This window comes from Chenopodium album, chromosome 22, assembly GCF_948465745.1.
Source record: "Chenopodium album chromosome 22, dcCheAlbu1.1, whole genome shotgun sequence".
Taxonomy (NCBI): Eukaryota; Viridiplantae; Streptophyta; class Magnoliopsida; order Caryophyllales; family Amaranthaceae; genus Chenopodium; species Chenopodium album.
In genome coordinates, this window is record NC_137855.1 from 17935577 (window position 1) to 17954736 (window position 19160).

The 19160-nt window shown below is 34.8% G+C and overlaps 2 protein-coding genes across 2 annotated transcripts; both read left to right on the forward strand.

Moving 5' to 3' along the window:
- Positions 1–4473: 4473 nt before the first annotated feature.
- LOC145604045 (uncharacterized) lies at positions 4474–6318 on the forward strand. Its single transcript, XM_081659999.1, has one exon. It carries the CDS (start codon positions 4474–4476, stop codon positions 6316–6318), a length of 1845 nt encoding a protein of 614 aa, XP_081516125.1.
- A 1310-nt stretch (positions 6319–7628) lies between these two features.
- LOC145603440 (uncharacterized) lies at positions 7629–15515 on the forward strand. The gene is made up of 6 exons (XM_081659350.1): positions 7629–7951; positions 8043–8234; positions 8331–8447; positions 8556–8637; positions 8720–8821; positions 15358–15515. Exons 1-6 carry the CDS (start codon positions 7791–7793, stop codon positions 15457–15459), a joined length of 756 nt encoding a protein of 251 aa, XP_081515476.1. The 5' UTR covers positions 7629–7790; the 3' UTR covers positions 15460–15515.
- The last annotated feature ends 3645 nt before the right edge of the window (positions 15516–19160 follow it).

Here is a 19160-nt window from a genome sequence, read left to right on the forward strand (position 1 = left end):
AGTTTTTATTACTCCAAATCTCAATTCAAGCATCTTCAAGGTGACTTTCTCTCTCCTAAAATTGAGATTTTTGGGTATTCTTTGATTGAAGTTTTGTGGTTTGCCATTGGGAATGTTAGTGAGTAGTAGTGTTCCTTTTGTTATTTTCTTGTGTTTTCTCATCAATTGAAGGTATAATTTCATCACTTTTGTGATAAATTTTCAATTTTTATTATTCATGAGAATTTGATTTGGTTGGTACTACTCTTATTAGCATACCCATGTTGTTTACTACTTGCTTCATTATATGTTGATTATGAATATGATGATGTTGTTGATGTTGATTTTTCTTGCGATGATGATTTTACTTGAGATTATTGATTATTTTGGCATCACTTTTGTTGGATTTGTTGTTAGATTGGTTGTTGGGTATTATAGTGTTGGTGATGATGATGTTCATAAGGGTTTAATGGTCATGGTGTATGATGTTTCTCACTATGCATGATTTTGGACAATAATTGTGATTTGCTTTATGCATTTTTCATTTGAGTATGGATACTTGCTTATTTTCTTGATTATTGTGGACTTTATTGGTCTTGCCATTATCATGTTTAGTATTTGCACATTATTTGCTCTTATTTTTAACCTTTTCTTTGATTGTGGTATGTAAATGGTTCCTCTTCGACGCACGAAACGTGCCAAATATTTCAATCCTAGGAATGTGGTTCCACCTCCTACCTCTATCGATGAAACTTATGGCATCCAATTCACAAAGAAAGAACATTGGGAAAAGTTCATCAATCTTTCATCAAGGAAGCTTTATTCAACACGGTTCTATGATCAAGAAGCAACAACTCTCCTTGGCATTGATGAGGACGTAAGGATGTTGGCAAGAAACTTGGGACTTGAAGCTTTTATTGATCTCAACGCTCCTACTTTTGCTAGAATTACCTTTGGGTTGTTTCTTGCATCCCTTGAGGTCCATGGAGATAATGATGATGATGAACCACCTACGTTGTCTTTTCAAGTTTTCAATGATGATCACTCAATCCCGCTCTCTTACTTCAATGAAGCCTTTCACTTTCCCGAGCCATTAGAAGGTGTTCCTTTGATTTATCCGGCTTATGAAACTTTTCACAAGGATCACAAGTATTGTGAAGATGATTGGTGGGCTCGTATTTCCTTTGAAGAGTCTTATCGGCCGCAATACTCCAAGTCGGCCTCCATCATTCATGCGGCTATGCGGTATTTTAGCCGAATCCTCAAATATGCATTATTTTCAAAGGAATCACTTGGTGCCATGTCCCAAGAAGAATTGAGTTGGCTATGGTTGGCGGATAAGCCTAAGGATGAGGAGGTTGAAGTTATTGATTTTTCATCGCATTTGCTTGATAGGTTCGTTGATATCCGTGATGGGATTTTCCTTTCGGGGAGTATTCAAATTGGTGGGATGATCACCATACTTGTGCTATCTCTTGAAAAGATGTGTGGGGCAATGCTTAAAGCCCTTGAGCCTATTAAAGACTCGAGAGAGAAGAACCCTTCACATCTTTTAAGCATCTATGCATTAGTCAATCAAAGGTTCTTGGAGCGCACTATCAAGGAGAATTTGTTTGTTTGGAAGGTTTTCCATACAACGGATTGGTGTCTCATTCCTCACCCGGAGTCCATGGTGAGAGATTTGGAGTCGGACTTCCCTTGGAAGCCATGTAAGATGGACATTGATTGCTCCCTCCGAAGGGTATCTCTGCCTTCCGTTCGCCCAAAGCGACATGCTCCCCCGAAATCTAAAGGAAATTCTTCTAGGGGAGGTAACTCTAGCCCTCCTCTTTCTCCTACTTCTTCTTCTAATCTTGATTTGACTAGTTTGCATGATAAAATTGAAGCTCTTGCTTTAGCTTTGTCTTCCTCTCCTTCTCTAGCCCTCCTACTCTTGATGATTGGATGCATTTTCTTTACCGTAGATTCCCTTCGGAGGTTGAGTAGGTCTAAGGGGAAGAGTGCTCAGATTGCTGATGATGTGGTTCGTAGTGTTGTGTATGACATTGGTGGGGGGAGTTCTAGTTCTACCCCCTACCACAGTGCCGAGTGAGCCTTCTTGGCTACCCTCCCTATGCTTGTATTATCTTGCTTAGTCTTGCATGCCTTATTGTTAGGTTTAGCTTGGGGGGGTAGCTCATTTCTAGCTTGGGGGAATTATTTCTTTGTGGTTGTGCTTTGTATGTTTTCCCCTTAGCTTGTGGTTCATTTGGATCTATTTGCTTTTTATTCTTCCTGTCTTATATCTGCTTCAGCTGTTCCTATGATGTTTTTGTGATGATTTCCTGATGATGGTTGTTATGATGTTTTTCTGATGATGTTCTGATGATTTTCTGATAAATGATTGTTTCTGTCTGCTGCTGTTATGATCTTATGTCTGTCTTGCTGATATTTCTGTTATCCTGTCGTTATGCTGCCGATTTTTCGGCTGGTTTTGTCTGGAAGTTACTAACGATTTTCTTTGTATATAGTTTTCTTTATTTCTTTTGCTCTCATCCGGGTTTGATTGTCCAGCATCTATTTTGGAGATTTATTCGGTGATTCTCGTTTTCGCTCTTATTTCTTCGCTTTGCATGGATTATCCGGTGAGACCTTTCCTTTTCTTTCTTTTATTTTCTTGGTTGCTTAGAATAGGATTAGTTTAGGGAAGTTGAATGATTCGAGGATGTATGTGCTTAACACCTAGTGTGTTTGGGATCTTTTGGTGTTGTTGCCATTAAGATCACTTGTATTTCGATTGGGATTTATGTGTTGCATATGCATTCTTGTTCTTTTCTTCATCTCTCACTTCTCCTATTTCTTTGATTTTTTGCTTTGATCTTTAATTTTTCTTTCATGTATTTTCTTTTTGCTTTGTTTTTCGTTTTGAGGCTTTTCCTTTTCTTTTATTCCCTTTTTATGAGTTAGACTCACTAGTGGAAAAAATCTTATTTGTAACAAGCTATCCGTAACGGGCACATTAAATTCCGTTACAATTACATCATTTGTAACGGGCAAATTTAATGTCCGTTACGAAAAAGTTGTGACCTGTGCCAAAAAAGAGATATTCGTAACGGACAGATTGGTGCCCGTTACGAATAAGTTGTTAATCGTAACGGACGTTATTCTGCCCGTTACGAATAATCAACTAATCGTAACCAACATCTCTGCCCGTTACGAATAAGTTATTATTAGTAACTGACTTCGTTCTGCCCGTTACAAATAACTAACTAGTCGTAACTAACTAGTCTTGCCCATTACGAATAAGGTTTCAAAGTAAATAAACCCTATTTTTCACTTTCCCCTTTCTCACTCTCGATGTCAGTCAAAATTTCCCCCTTTTTCACTTTGTTCTCCCGCGTCCTCACCTCCCACCTCCATTGAAGCGCACTGAGTTCTCCATTGCAGCGCACTAAGTTCTCCATTGAAGCGCACTGAGTTCTCCATTGAAGCTCGGTCTAAGTTCTCCATTGAAGCTCTGTCTGAGTTCTCCATTGAAGCGCACTGAGTTCTCCATTGCAGCGCACTGAGTTCTCCATTGAAGCTCGGTCTAAGTTCTCCATTGAAGCTCTGTCTGAGTTCTCCATTGAAGCGCACTGAGTTCTCCATTGAAGGGCAGTCGGAGTTCTCCATTGAAGGGCAGTCGGATTTCTCCATTGAAGCGCACTGAGTTCTCCATTGAAGGGCAGTCGGAGTTCCCCAATTTCTTAACCCTTGTTTCCTGTAAGTTTCTTAATTGCAATTACTTAGTTATAGGTTTGTTTTTTCCCCAAATTAATTGATTAATTTTACATGTTTAAATTGATTCTTGATTTTGCTAGGAAATGGGAGTGAATTGAAATTGATGTTTTAGGAGTACCTCGATCCTCAGCTCCCTCAACTCCCTCAACTCCATTGAAGCAGCTTGATTTCTTGGTGACGATTTGGTATGATTAATTAATTGATTTGTAGTTTTTTTTTTTTGTTTTGTTTAATTTACTTCCAACTTTCTGCAAATTCAAATTTGTTTTTTTTTCTTTTTTTTGTCTAATATTTTGTCAATTTTTGTTGTGTTAATATTTATAATGCATTATATCTTCATATGCCTAGATACCCGTTCAAGATTTACTCCTATGAGTAAATCTTGAATAGTCCCCGTTTGGGACTGTTCTTGGAATTGTATTCTCACTTATGATGTAAATGGTTGATTGTTTTTCGGAAGTAAAGGTAATTTCGTGTAAGCATTCCGTAATGTGTTCTCTGGGTACATACGTAATTAAGAAATCAATTACGTCGTGTACTTGGAGAACCGTAGGGAAATGCTGCCGAAATTTCTTTAGGTCCGAAAAGTGGTCAACCATTTTCTAGTGGGAATACGCTTCCAAGGATGGGTTAGGTTGGAGCGATAAGGACCTTTGAAATCATGCATTTGGAGTATGTTGATATGTGATGTTGAATATAATTTCTTTCTTGGGATTTATTCATACATTGTTAGAAATGGACCGTCGTTGGATGTATAATGCTTCTCGAACCACACCGGAATACTTAGACGGGGTCAAAGAGTTCTGTAGAGTCGCAGTGCAACACCAATGGAGTACTCTGGTTGAACAAAGGCTAACCAAAGCAAGACCTATTTTCTGCCCTTGTCGTGATTGTAACAATGTGAAAAGGTGGGAAGACATTAAGAAAATAGAGGACCATTTGATTATTCGTGGGTTTATGCCAGACTACAATATTTGGTATTGGCATGGTGAAAAATTTCCTCCCATGGATAATTCTTCTTCTATTAACGGCAATGGCAATGAAGCTGATGAATTTGAGCCAAATGGTTTTGAGGATGATGAAGTGGGTTCTAATGATGACATGGAGGAAGATAGGATAGATGAGATGATAGACGGGTTAGGTGATCATGTTAATGAAGATTCTCATATATATGAGAATGTGTTGAAAGCAGCTGAGACACCGTTGTACCCTGGTTGTTCTAAGTATTCCAAGCTTTCTGGGATTCTAACATTGTACAACTTGAAAGCGAAGAGCGGGTGGACCAACACTAGTTTCACTTTGTTGTTGGAAACCCTCTCTGATATGTTTCCAGAAGGAAATGACATTCCTAAGTCGACTTACTATGCGAAGAAATTGATGTGTCCATTGGGTTTAGAGTACTCCAAAATCCATGCTTGTCCGAATGATTGTGTGCTATATCGAAAGGAGAATGCAAAATTGGATGCTTGCCCAAAGTGTGGTGTGTCACGATACAAGCGAGAGGGCGCAAATAAGGATCCCTTGAAGTGGCCACCAGCTAAGGTAGTATGGTATCTTCTCATAATACCAAGGTTGAAGCGCCTGTTCTCAATTAACGATGAAGCGGAAAAATTGGTGTGGCATGAAAATGAGAGGAAGAAAGATGGGTTGATTAGACACCCGGCTGATTCATTGCAATGGAAAAACATTGACAAGACATTTCCAGAATTCGGGAAGGAGCCGAGGAACATAAGACTGGCATTAAGTACGGATGGGATGAATCCATTTAGCACTCTTAGTAGTCAACATACTACATGGCCCGTTCTTCTGTCAATATACAACCTACCTCCTTGGTTGTGCATGAAGCGCAAGTACATCATGTTATCACTTCTAATCCCAGGTCCTAAACAACCTGGCCATGAGATAGATGTTTATTTGGAGCCCCTTATTGACGATTTGAAACTGTTGTGGGATGAAGGTGTTGTGACATTTGATGCTCTTTCAGGTACAAATTTTCGATTAAGAGCCATGGTGTTTTGTACCATAAATGATTTCCCTGCGTATGGAAATTTGTCAGGGTACAAAGTTAAAGGAGAAAAACCATGCCGTATTTGTGAGGATGACATGGAAATTACACGCTTGAAGCATTGTGGCAAGAATGTGTATATGCATACTAGACGATCACTTCGTCGAAATCACCCATACCGGAAGATGAGACAACAATTTAACGGGCATGTTGAGAATGGAGTGAGTCGTGCGCGATTAACAGGAATTGAAGTGTATGAGAAAATTAAGAATGTTAAGACAATCTTTGGTAAGATGCACAGAGAAAAATCGAAGAAGGGTGTGTTGTGGAAAAAAGTGTCTAAGTTGTGGGATCTGCCTTCTTGGAAGCACTTGTCGGTTCGACATTGTCTTGATGTTATGCATATTGAAAAAAACGTTTGTGAGGCACTAATTGGGACTTTGTTGAATATCAAAGGGAAGACAAAGGATGGTGGTAATGTGCGTAGAGACATGAAGAAAGCCAAAATTCGACCTAAGCTATGGCCCGAGGATAATAACACGACGAAAAAAGCATTTTTGCCCCATGCGTGTTAGGTACTGATCAGAACAAATAAGAACTGAACTGCTCTGATCAGGGGATGTTTTTGCTGAAAATATTGGCTCTGATCATTAACAAACTCTTCTGATCAGTTCATCTTTTTGAAGCAATTATTGAACTGATCAGTTCTAATCAGTTCAGATTTGGTCTGAAATTCTTGAGCTGAGCAGATCATGTTGTGGCAGAAATTTGAGAGCTGATCAGTTCAGTTGTTGGCTGGAATTTAAGTTCTGATCAGTTCGGATCAATTCAGATCGGTTCTGATCAGTTCAGGTTTTGGCTGAAAATTTTGAGCCAATCAGATCTGATCAGTTTAGTGTTAAGGTTCTGCCAAATTATGAAATTTTCTTGGAATCTCATTATGTAATTCTCTTGCTGTATAATATATTTATTTACGTTTATTTTGTTAATAGTTGGAAAACTTGGAAAAGAATGCTGAAGGAAACGATTCAAGTGAAGGTATTGGTATGGATGCCCTAAACAAGGCTTTAGGAAAAAAGGATCACCGCGGGCATGTAAAAGGACTAGGAAGGTGTGGGGTTGGAGTTAGTCACACACAAGTATTTGGGAAGGGACATAGAAAGGGTAAATCATCCGGCCAAGGTGGATGCTCATTGGATGAGTTAGAATCAATGAAAGCTACCCTAACTCAAGAATTTGAGGCGAGGCTAGATGAAAAGGTTGAAGAGAAGATTCAAGAGAGGATTCAAGAGAGGATTCAAGAGAGGTTGGATCAACGTGTGGCAATGGAGGTGAAAGCTTATCTCGCCAAATTACTACCACATATGACCGGTGATGTGGAGGCATTTCAAGGAATGCAACTGAAGACGACCATGAAGGCAACACAAAGCACTCGTGTGATAGAGGTATATGTCTTATGAACTAATACTAAAGATGTGACTTAGCATGGTTAACATGTATAATATTGATCGAGTTTTTTGTATTATGTAGGTAGCCACTAAATGTCGCCTTGCTTTGAAAGATGAGTACAATCAAAATTTAGTGGTTGTGGCAGATGGAACGGTATATCCTGTTACCGGTGGAGTTACTCACAACCTGAAGATGTTACCCGATCATTACAGGGTTAGTGTGGACAACCCTTATCCCGATTGTGCCCTCCTTGATATACCGGTACCGAATGCTGATGGTGTGACTAAGTTGGGTAAAGCCAAGTCTGCCTTTGTACTATGGCCTGTTGACATGGTTTTTTTTTATGAAGAGGTATATTCGTCTACTATTGACATTAAATTCCATCATTTTTGTATATTTTACGAGGACTAATATTCGTCTTTTCTTAAAGGTTTCACCATCACCCAAAAAGAAGCATAGATCTACCCAAAGCAAAGAAGGGGACGATAGTTGTGGCGTTAAATCAAGGCAATCTACCATCAAACCCACAAAATTCCAACCACTTGAAGATAAAATTGTTGAGACTTTTGGCGAGGGGTGTGAGTTGTTGTATTGGTTAATGAGTTCTGATGATGCAAAGTATGATACAACATCGGTACTTTTAAAGGCCTCGATGTTTCAATTTGACAGCGACAAACACATTTGGGTAACTGCTACCGATGTACGTGAATTTCTAAGAGGAGCGTGGGCTAATGTTTCATTGATCCATGTTTATATCATGTAGGTTACTTAATAATCCTTTACATTGGTTGTTTTATTTAATATAATAATATTTTTACTTCTATAATGCTGATTTTTCTTTGTCATGTAGGTACTTAGTAGACAATGTCATCGACCTTTTCAACAAAACTGAGATCACATTCTTTTGTCCCCAACTCATTTCTGAATCTTCAATTGAGAGTGATTACCTTGAAACTTATGTGTATGTGAAGAATGCATTTTTGCATGAATTAGATAAGGCGGGTAAACGTTGCAAATTCATAGTGGCTCCATATGTAGCAAGGTTCGAACTATGTTTTTAATACTTCCACTAAACTTGTTTTTATAAATGATTTGTTTTCTAATACTCTAACTTATCTTTATCTTTTAAATGATGTAGTGGACATTGGGTTCTTGTGGTGGTAGATCTACAATTAGGTTTAGCGTATGAGTTTGACTCTATGAAGCAACCTAAAGAAAATCCAAGACTAATGAGAATTGCCGAAATCATGATGACGTGAGCCACTAACTTCAAATTGTGCCCAATTGAGTTTCTATTTTCATATTGTTTGTGGTGTTGTAGATTATTTTGTTCTAAGTGCCAAATTATCTATCATTTTTGTAGGGCTTATAAAGTATATCGGGCAAATCTCACAGGGAATGAATTGAAAGCACATAGGCAAAAATTGAAATTTATACAAATGGAGGTAAATACACAACTCACCCCGTTTTATCATACATTGTTAACTTTGAATATAAAATGTCCTTACTATTTGTTATATATGCTAGTGTTCTCAACAAAAAGGAGGCGTTGAGTGTGGCTACTACATTATGAGATATATGTATGAGATTGTTACTTCCCACCTGGATTGCAAAGGTGTCTTAGAGGAGGTTAGTGTGGCGATGTTATGTGTTTTAATCCTATTCATAGAAACCAAAATATAAGTTAATTATGGATGTTATGTGTTTTATTTCTATAATTTGAACCAATACATGAAAAATTGGAAAGATATAAGTCCTTTAGGCAATTTTGAAGCCTTCTTGGCTTTACATGCTCCCAAAAGGGGGTAAATGGTCCTATTACATTGATTTCAATTCATAGAAACCAAAATGTAAGTTAATTATGGATGTTATGTGTTTTATTTCTATAATTTGAACCAATACATGAAAAATAGGAAAGATATAAGTCCTTTAGGCAATTTTGAAGCCTTTTTGGCTTTACATGCTCCCAAAAGGGGGTAAATGGTCCTATTACATTGATTTCAATTCATAGAAACCAAAATATAAGTTAATTATGGATGTTATATGTTTTATTTCTATAATTTGAACCAATACATGAAAAATAGGAAAGATATAAGTCCTTTGGGCAATTTTGAAGCCTTTTTGGCTTTATATGCTCCCAAAAGGGGGTAAATGGTCCTATTACATTGATTTCAATTCATAGACAGCAAAATATAAGTGGATTATGGATGTTATGTGTTTTATTTCTATAATTTGAACCAATACATGAAAAATAGGAAAGATATAAGTCCTTTAGGCAATTTTGAAGCCATTTTGGCTTTATATGCTCCCAAAAGGGGGTAAATGGTCCTATTACATTGATTTCAATTCATAGACACCAAAATATAAGTGGATTATTGATGTTATGTGTTTTATTTCTATAATTTGAACCAATACATGAAAAATAGGAAAGATATAAGTCCTTTAGGCAATTTTGAAGCCTTTTTGGCTTTACATGCTCCCAAACGGGGGTAAATGGTCCTATTACATTGATTTCAATTCATAGAAACCAAAATATAAGTTAATTATGGATGTTATGTGTTTTATTTCTATAATTTGAACCAATACATGAAAAATAGGAAAGATATAAGTCCTTTAGGCAATTTTGAAGCCTTTTTGGCTTTACATGCTCCCAAAAGGGGGTAAATGGTCCTTTTACATTGATTTCAATTCATAAAAACCAAAATATAAGTTAATTATGGATGTTATGTGTTTTATTTCTGTAATTTGAACCAATACATGAAAAATAGGAAATATATAAGTCCTTTGGGCAATTTTGAAGCCTTTTTGGCTTTACATGCTCCCAAAAGGGGGTAAATGGTCCTATTACATTGATTTCAATTCATAGAAACCAAAAATATAAGTGGATTATGGATGTTATGTGTTTTATTTCTATAATTAAAACCAATACATGAAAGATAGGAAAGATATAAGTCCTTTAGGCAATTTTGAAGCCTTTTTGGCTTAATATGCTCCCAAAAGGGGGTAAATTGTCCTATTACATTGATTTCAATTCATAGACACCAAAATATAAGTGGATTATGGATGTTATGTGTTTTATTTCTATAATTTGAACCAATACATGAAAAATAGGAAAGATATAAGTCCTTTAGGCAATTTTGAAGCCTTTTTGGCTTTACATTCTCCTAAAAGGGGGTAAATGGTCCTATTACATTGATTTCAATTCATAGAAACCAAAATATAAGTTAATTATGGATGTTATGTGTTTTATTTCTATAATTTGAACCAATACATGAAAAATAGGAAAGATATAAGTCCTTTAGGCAATTTTGAAGCCTTTTTGGCTTTATATGCTCCCAAAAGGGGGTAAATGGTCCTATTACATTGATTTCAATTCATAGAAACCAAAATATAAGTTAATTATGAATGTTATGTGTTTTATTTCTATAATTTGAACCAATACATGAAAAATAGGAAAGATATAAGTCCTTTAGGCAATTTTGAAGCCTTTTTGGCTTTACATGCTCCCAAAAGGGGGTAAATGGTCCTATTACATTGATTTCAATTCATAAAAACCAAAATATAAGTTAATTATGGATGTTATGTGTTTTATTTCTGTAATTTGAACCAATACATGAAAAATAGGAAATATATAAGTCCTTTGGGCAATTTTGAAGCCTTTTTGGCTTTACATGCTCCCAAAAGGGGGTAAATGGTCCTATTACATTGATTTCAATTCATAGAAACCAAAAATATAAGTGGATTATGGATGTTATGTGTTTTATTTCTATAATTAAAACCAATACATGAAAGATAGGAAAGATATAAGTCCTTTAGGCAATTTTGAAGCCTTTTTGGCTTAATATGCTCCCAAAAGGGGGTAAATTGTCCTATTACATTGATTTCAATTCATAGACACCAAAATATAAGTGGATTATGGATGTTATGTGTTTTATTTCTATAATTTGAACCAATACATGAAAAATAGGAAAGATATAAGTCCTTTAGGCAATTTTGAAGCCTTTTTGGCTTTACATTCTCCTAAAAGGAGGTAAATGGTCCTATTACATTGATTTCAATTCATAGAAACCAAAATATAAGTTAATTATGGATGTTATGTGTTTTATTTCTATAATTTGAACCAATACATGAAAAATAGGAAAGATATATGTCCTTTAGGCAATTTTGAAGCCTTTTTGGCTTTATATGCTCCCAAAAGGGGGTAAATGGTCCTATTACATTGATTTCAATTCATAGAAACCAAAATATAAGTTAATTATGGATGTTATGTGTTTTATTTCTATAATTTGAACCAATACATGAAAAATAGGAAAGATATAAGTCCTTTAGGCAATTTTGAAGCCTTTTTGGCTTTATATGCTCCCAAAAGGGGGTAAATGGTCCTATTACATTGATTTCAATTCATAGAAACCAAAATATAAGTTAATTATGAATGTTATGTGTTTTATTTCTATAATTTGAACCAATACATGAAAAATAGGAAAGATATAAGTCCTTTAGGCAATTTTGAAGCCTTTTTGGCTTTACATGCTCCCAAAAGGGGGTAAATGGTCCTATTACATTGATTTCAATTCATAAAAACCAAAATATAAGTTAATTATGGATGTTATGTGTTTTATTTCTGTAATTTGAACCAATACATGAAAAATAGGAAATATATAAGTCCTTTGGGCAATTTTGAAGCCTTTTTGGCTTTACATGCTCCCAAAAGGGGGTAAATGGTCCTATTACATTGATTTCAATTCATAGAAACCAAAAATATAAGTGGATTATGGATGTTATGTGTTTTATTTCTATAATTAAAACCAATACATGAAAGATAGGAAAGATATAAGTCCTTTAGGCAATTTTGAAGCCTTTTTGGCTTAATATGCTCCCAAAAGGGGGTAAATTGTCCTATTACATTGATTTCAATTCATAGACACCAAAATATAAGTGGATTATGGATGTTATGTGTTTTATTTCTATAATTTGAACCAATACATGAAAAATAGGAAAGATATAAGTCCTTTAGGCAATTTTGAAGCCTTTTTGGCTTTACATTCTCCTAAAAGGAGGTAAATGGTCCTATTACATTGATTTCAATTCATAGAAACCAAAATATAAGTTAATTATGGATGTTATGTGTTTTATTTCTATAATTTGAACCAATACATGAAAAATAGGAAAGATATATGTCCTTTAGGCAATTTTGAAGCCTTTTTGGCTTTATATGCTCCCAAAAGGGGGTAAATGGTCCTATTACATTGATTTCAATTCATAGAAACCAAAATATAAGTTAATTATGAATGTTATGTGTTTTATTTCTATAATTTGAACCAATACATGAAAAATAGGAAAGATATAAGTCCTTTGGGCAATTTTGAAGCCTTTTTGGCTTTACATGCTCCCAAAAGGGGGTAAATGGTCCTATTACATTGATTTCAATTCATAGAAACCAAAATATAAGTTAATTATGGATGTTATATGTTTTATTTCTATAATTTGAACCAATACATGAAAAATAGGAAAGATATAAGTCCTTTGGGCAATTTTGAAGCCTTTTTGGCTTTATATGCTCCCAAAAGGGGGTAAATGGTCCTATTACATTGATTTCAATTCATAGACAGCAAAATATAAGTGGATTATGGATGTTATGTGTTTTATTTCTATAATTTGAACCAATACATGAAAAATAGGAAAGATATAAGTCCTTTAGGCAATTTTGAAGCCATTTTGGCTTTATATGCTCCCAAAAGGGGGTAAATGGTCCTATTACATTGATTTCAATTCATAGACACCAAAATATAAGTGGATTATTGATGTTATGTGTTTTATTTCTATAATTTGAACCAATACATGAAAAATAGGAAAGATATAAGTCCTTTAGGCAATTTTGAAGCCTTTTTGGCTTTACATGCTCCCAAACGGGGGTAAATGGTCCTATTACATTGATTTCAATTCATAGAAACCAAAATATAAGTTAATTATGGATGTTATGTGTTTTATTTCTATAATTTGAACCAATACATGAAAAATAGGAAAGATATAAGTCCTTTAGGCAATTTTGAAGCCTTTTTGGCTTTACATGCTCCCAAAAGGGGGTAAATGGTCCTATTACATTGATTTCAATTCATAAAAACCAAAATATAAGTTAATTATGGATTTTATGTGTTTTATTTCTGTAATTTGAACCAATACATGAAAAATAGGAAATATATAAGTCCTTTGGGCAATTTTGAAGCCTTTTTGGCTTTACATGCTCCCAAAAGGGGGTAAATGGTCCTATTACATTGATTTCAATTCATAGAAACCAAAAATATAAGTGGATTATGGATGTTATGTGTTTTATTTCTATAATTAAAACCAATACATGAAAGATAGGAAAGATATAAGTCCTTTAGGCAATTTTGAAGCCTTTTTGGCTTAATATGCTCCCAAAAGGGGGTAAATTGTCCTATTACATTGATTTCAATTCATAGACACCAAAATATAAGTGGATTATGGATGTTATGTGTTTTATTTCTATAATTTGAACCAATACATGAAAAATAGGAAAGATATAAGTCCTTTAGGCTATTTTGAAGCCTTTTGGCTTTACATTCTCCTAAAAGGGGGTAAATGGTCCTATTACATTGATTTCAATTCATAGAAACCAAAATATAAGTTAATTATGGATGTTATGTGTTTTATTTCTATAATTTGAACCAATACATGAAAAATAGGAAAGATATAAGTCCTTTAGGCAATTTTGAAGCCTTTTTGGCTTTATATGCTCCCAAAAGGGGGTAAATGGTCCTATTACATTGATTTCAATTCATAGAAACCAAAATATAAGTTAATTATGAATGTTATGTGTTTTATTTCTATAATTTGAACCAATACATGAAAAATAGGAAAGATATAAGTCCTTTAGGCAATTTTGAAGCCTTTTTGGCTTTACATGCTCCCAAAAGGGGGTAAATGGTCCTATTACATTGATTTCAATTCATAAAAACCAAAATATAAGTTAATTATGGATGTTATGTGTTTTATTTCTGTAATTTGAACCAATACATGAAAAATAGGAAATATATAAGTCCTTTGGGCAATTTTGAAGCCTTTTTGGCTTTACATGCTCCCAAAAGGGGGTAAATGGTCCTATTACATTGATTTCAATTCATAGAAACCAAAAATATAAGTGGATTATGGATGTTATGTGTTTTATTTCTATAATTAAAACCAATACATGAAAGATAGGAAAGATATAAGTCCTTTAGGCAATTTTGAAGCCTTTTTGGCTTAATATGCTCCCAAAAGGGGGTAAATTGTCCTATTACATTGATTTCAATTCATAGACACCAAAATATAAGTGGATTATGGATGTTATGTGTTTTATTTCTATAATTTGAACCAATACATGAAAAATAGGAAAGATATAAGTCCTTTAGGCAATTTTGAAGCCTTTTTGGCTTTACATTCTCCTAAAAGGAGGTAAATGGTCCTATTACATTGATTTCAATTCATAGAAACCAAAATATAAGTTAATTATGGATGTTATGTGTTTTATTTCTATAATTTGAACCAATACATGAAAAATAGGAAAGATATATGTCCTTTAGGCAATTTTGAAGCCTTTTTGGCTTTATATGCTCCCAAAAGGGGGTAAATGGTCCTATTACATTGATTTCAATTCATAGAAACCAAAATATAAGTTAATTATGAATGTTATGTGTTTTATTTCTATAATTTGAACCAATACATGAAAAATAGGAAAGATATAAGTCCTTTGGGCAATTTTGAAGCCTTTTTGGCTTTATATGCTCCCAAAAGGGGGTAAATGGTCCTATTACATTGATTTCAATTCATAGAAACCAAAATATAAGTTAATTATGGATGTTATGTGTTTTATTTCTATAATTTGGACCAATACATGAAAGATGGGAAAGATAAAAACCCCTTAGGCATTATTGAAGCCTTTTTGGCTTAATATGGTCCCAAAAGTGAGTTAATGGTCCTACTTTCATTGATTTCAATTCATAGACACCAAAATATAAGTGGATTATGGATGTTCTGTGTTTTATTTCTATATTTTGAGTTTTATTTCCATAATTTAGACCATAACATTTATTCAAATGATTTTTTCTATTATGGATTGTTTTTATTTCGTAACCTCATTTGTATGCTTTTTTTTTTTTTGTTAATAGGATTATTGTCCAAGGAAAGCCCCGTATGATATTGAAGATTTGAATGTGGTTCGAGAACAGTGGGCGCACTACTTTAGGACAAAGTATCTATTGAATGCATAACTATTTGTTTAGGTAGCTCATTAGTAATGTTATTAGTGTTGCTCCTTGTATATATGTGTTGGATAAATTTATACAAGTTCTTATTTGTAATATTATACTAGAATTTTTATATTATATCGTATTAATTTTTACAAAAGTTGGTATAAATGTTTATCTACAGGAACAGGTTTATTATAACAGGTTTTAATTAAAATATATTAATTATATATAAATAAATGCTGCCGAAATTTAATAAAAAAAAAAATAATTTAATGAATATTTGTAACGAGCATGGAATATGTCAGTTACAAATAAGCACTTATTCGTAACGGGCAGATATAATGTCAGTTACGAATAATGAGTTATTCGTAACGGGCGTTTATAGTGCCCGTTACGAATAGAGTCTTATTTTAGTTCAAATAAAGACTTATTCGTAACGGGCACCTGAAATGCCCGTTACGAATAATACATTATTCGTAACGGGCACCTGAAATGCCCGTTACAAATAACACATTATTCGTAACGGGCAAAATAAAATGCCCGTTACGAATAACACATTATTCGTAACGGACATTTTATCTGCCCGTTACGAATAACGTGTTATTCGTAACGGACACCGCCCGTTACGAATAATATTGGCCATCCGTAACGGCCGTATACGTAACGGACGTTGCCCGTTACGGATGGGCCCTTTTTGCCCATTACGGATGATGTTTTTTCCACTAGTGACTTCATATCACTCGACTTTTGCCTTTGAATGGTTTTCTTCCTAAATAATAGAGGTTTGCACATTTTGAGATTATGTTCGGTTGATTTAAGAACTAATTCATGTTAAGGTAGTTGGTTAGAACTAAGAGGATCATGAAACCGGATTCTACTTGGTTGTGGCATGTTGGTAGTTGCTCCCTATGGTGGATTTGATGCTTATAGTGAGTTTTTGCTACATCCGTGTGAGTTCTTTGTTTTTCAAGCCTTCTACCTATACTTGCATGAGCGGCATGGATCCTTGACTTTTTGCACACCTAAATTTGAAACTTGACTCATAGATCTTGAATCCGAGACCGAACCGTTTAGGGAGGATAGAGGCATATTTTCGGGTGGTATTTTTCTATTTTTAGGATAGTTTTATTAATTTTTGTTCTTTTTGGTTTACATTTGCCTTATTGCTAACCAATTTGAGCCTTTACCTTTCTTTTCTAGCCACGTACTTAGATTCTTGAGCCTTTTGTTTCTTGTCGTTCCATTTTTGGTTTTTATGAAGCAAATGGTCATCTTTTGGAGTTGTGGTGTATAAGTTTGGTTTTGGTTCTTCATGGAAGCATGTTAGTGTTTTGTATATATTTTGTGAATAATGGCAAGTGTTTATAAAAGCCGTCCTTCTTCATAAAAGACATGGACAAATAATTGCAATATTGGAAAAGTCGTCCAAATCTAGAAAAAGGGCAAGGACATTGCAACTTTAAGTATATAAATGGAAAAAAAAGAGAAAAATTGAAAATCCAAAAATATTTTGATGTATTCTTTTCTCCTTCTAAGCATTGAGGACAATGCTTCATTTTAGCTTGGGGGAGAAGCGCTTACGCTTTTTGTGTATATATTTGTGAATGTAGTTTTGAATAAGCTTGGGGGTATAAGGTGTATGTATTTTTGTTGGTGATGTATTTTTGTTGGTGACTACTTGATAATGATCCTAAGAATTGGCCATTCTTTTGCTTCATTGATTAGGAAAACCACCAATTTCAAATTTTAGCCTACCTACACCCTTTCTCGCCCTTGCATTACAACCTTGGGGAAAGACCTTTTGACCTAAGTGGTTGAGTCATTTATCGGAGGAGAGGAATGTGAGTTTTAGGAATAGGGAGAGGGGATGCAAAAGTCAAGATGTCGAGTAGCCTATAAAAATTTTCCTTTTTCTGGTTCCTTCGAGGAATCATTGGGACGCTCACTAGAGGTTGATTTGAAACTAGTAGGGGGAACGCGGTAAGAACAAACGAGATGAGAGTGGAGTGCGATACTTAGTTCTCTATGCATAGCATGTTTTATTCTTTTATCAACCTTGGATATCTTGAAATGTGCTCACCTCTATTTGTTTGAGAAAGTTTGTCATTCATTTGAATTGTAGTCATTGTGAAAAGTCCAACTCGTAGAATTTTATATTTTTCCCTTTCCTTTGTTTTGACTTTGTCTTTTTGTTTTGCCTCGTGTTTTCTTCGTGAGAGTTATGGGTTAAACTCTTAGGACACCCTTACGAGACCTAACTCGTCCTCATAGGAGACTTTAGGGTTTAAAGGGCTTGTTGTAGCTAAAAGCAACCGTGATTCCTACGACAATGAGTTTTAGTGTACATTCCCATCTTGAGTCTTTCTTTCTCTTTTTAATAAGTTTTTCTTCCTTATTCTTTCTTGCTTTGTTTTGCTCGAGGACAAGCAAAAGTTTAGCTTGGGGGAATTTGATGAGTGACATTTATGGCACTCATTTGATCTCTTTTAGGATGATTTTCATTTCATTTTATATCTCTTTTTCTCTAGTTTTCTTTAGTTTTATCCTTTATTCCGTTAGTTTGTTCTTTTCGTAGTTAGTTTCTTTATTTTGAGCATTTCTTTGTTTATTTGTTGTTTTTCCCTTTTATTTTTTTGTTTTTGTTTGTTTTTAGGTTGTGATCGAGTTTCCAAAGATTTTCGAGCTTCCCTCCTACATTTCTCATCATGATGGATGCCTTGTGTTAGCTTTTGGAGCTTCAAGTTGGAAGGAACTCAAGGGGCATGTCTAGAGACCGGTGCTCGTACGCGGTGGGGGCATCATCTTTGCCACAAACCCACCAAAACACTCATTTCAAGACTGCATGCTTTGATGTTCATCACCATCACCAAGTCATGCGCACTAGGTTGATCAAGGTCGAAGAAGGGGAGTAGGAACACCCAGCATGGTGCGGGCTCACCCAGGGCAGGTGCGGCCGCGCACCAAGGTGGTACGGGCGCACCCACCTGGGTCTCTGCCCGTACCCTGCTCCGTGCGGTCTCTTTTCCCCCTTTGTGCGGCCGCATCTTCGTGGGTCTATTTTTGGACGATCTAACCGACTTTTCTTTGTATATGTAGTATTTTCCTTCTATTTTTAGAGAGAAGAATTAGAATAGATTAGAATTAGTTTTAGATTGAATTTTTGGGTAGAGAGAGAAACACACTTGTTCTTAGATTTTTAGAGAGAGAAACTTTGGGTTTGATGATTGATGATTGAAGATTGCTACATTTGGTTTGATTTCTATTAAGGTTGTAAGAATTCTTTACTCTTTAATTCAATCTTTTGTTTGATTTCAATTATTTTGTTGATTGATTAATATTGTTGATAGTTTTATTTCAATTGATGAATATGAATTTGTTGATTAGTTTAGCTTTGATTTTGATGTTCTTAATGGATTGTGAGTAGTTTGATTGCTAGGGGTAATGGTGAAGCATGTATTAATAATGAATTGAAATTAATTTGGGGAAATTGATTGAGTTGATAATGTGATTAAATTGGTTGATCAATTTTGTGCATGTGTGTGTTTGATTTAGGCTTGATCACCCTAGTTATTTGTACTAGAGTGCATTGTAAGTTCACATTGATACAGACCATTGTTTTGTGGCTTGCATTTACACGATCGAGGTGTCTTGTGACGTTTCCTAGCTAGAGTTTATCGTAATTGACGCTAGTTAGACCTCTAGGAGAATAGCTTGATATGCTC

What these genes read in the sequence shown, in the direction of transcription:
- LOC145604045 (XM_081659999.1), top strand. Translation starts at nt 4,474, where the DNA reads ATGGACCGTCGTTGGATGTATAATGCTTCTCGAACCACACCGGAATAC.
- LOC145603440 (XM_081659350.1), top strand. Translation starts at nt 7,791, where the DNA reads ATGAGTTCTGATGATGCAAAGTATGATACAACATCGGTACTTTTAAAG. An exon ending in TGAAATTTATACAAATGGAG is followed by an intron (nt 8,638 to 8,719) that starts GTAAATACACAA and finishes TATATATGCTAG; the next exon opens with TGTTCTCAACAAAAAGGAGG. An exon ending in GCAAAGGTGTCTTAGAGGAG is followed by an intron (nt 8,822 to 15,357) that starts GTTAGTGTGGCG and finishes TTTTGTTAATAG; the next exon opens with GATTATTGTCCAAGGAAAGC.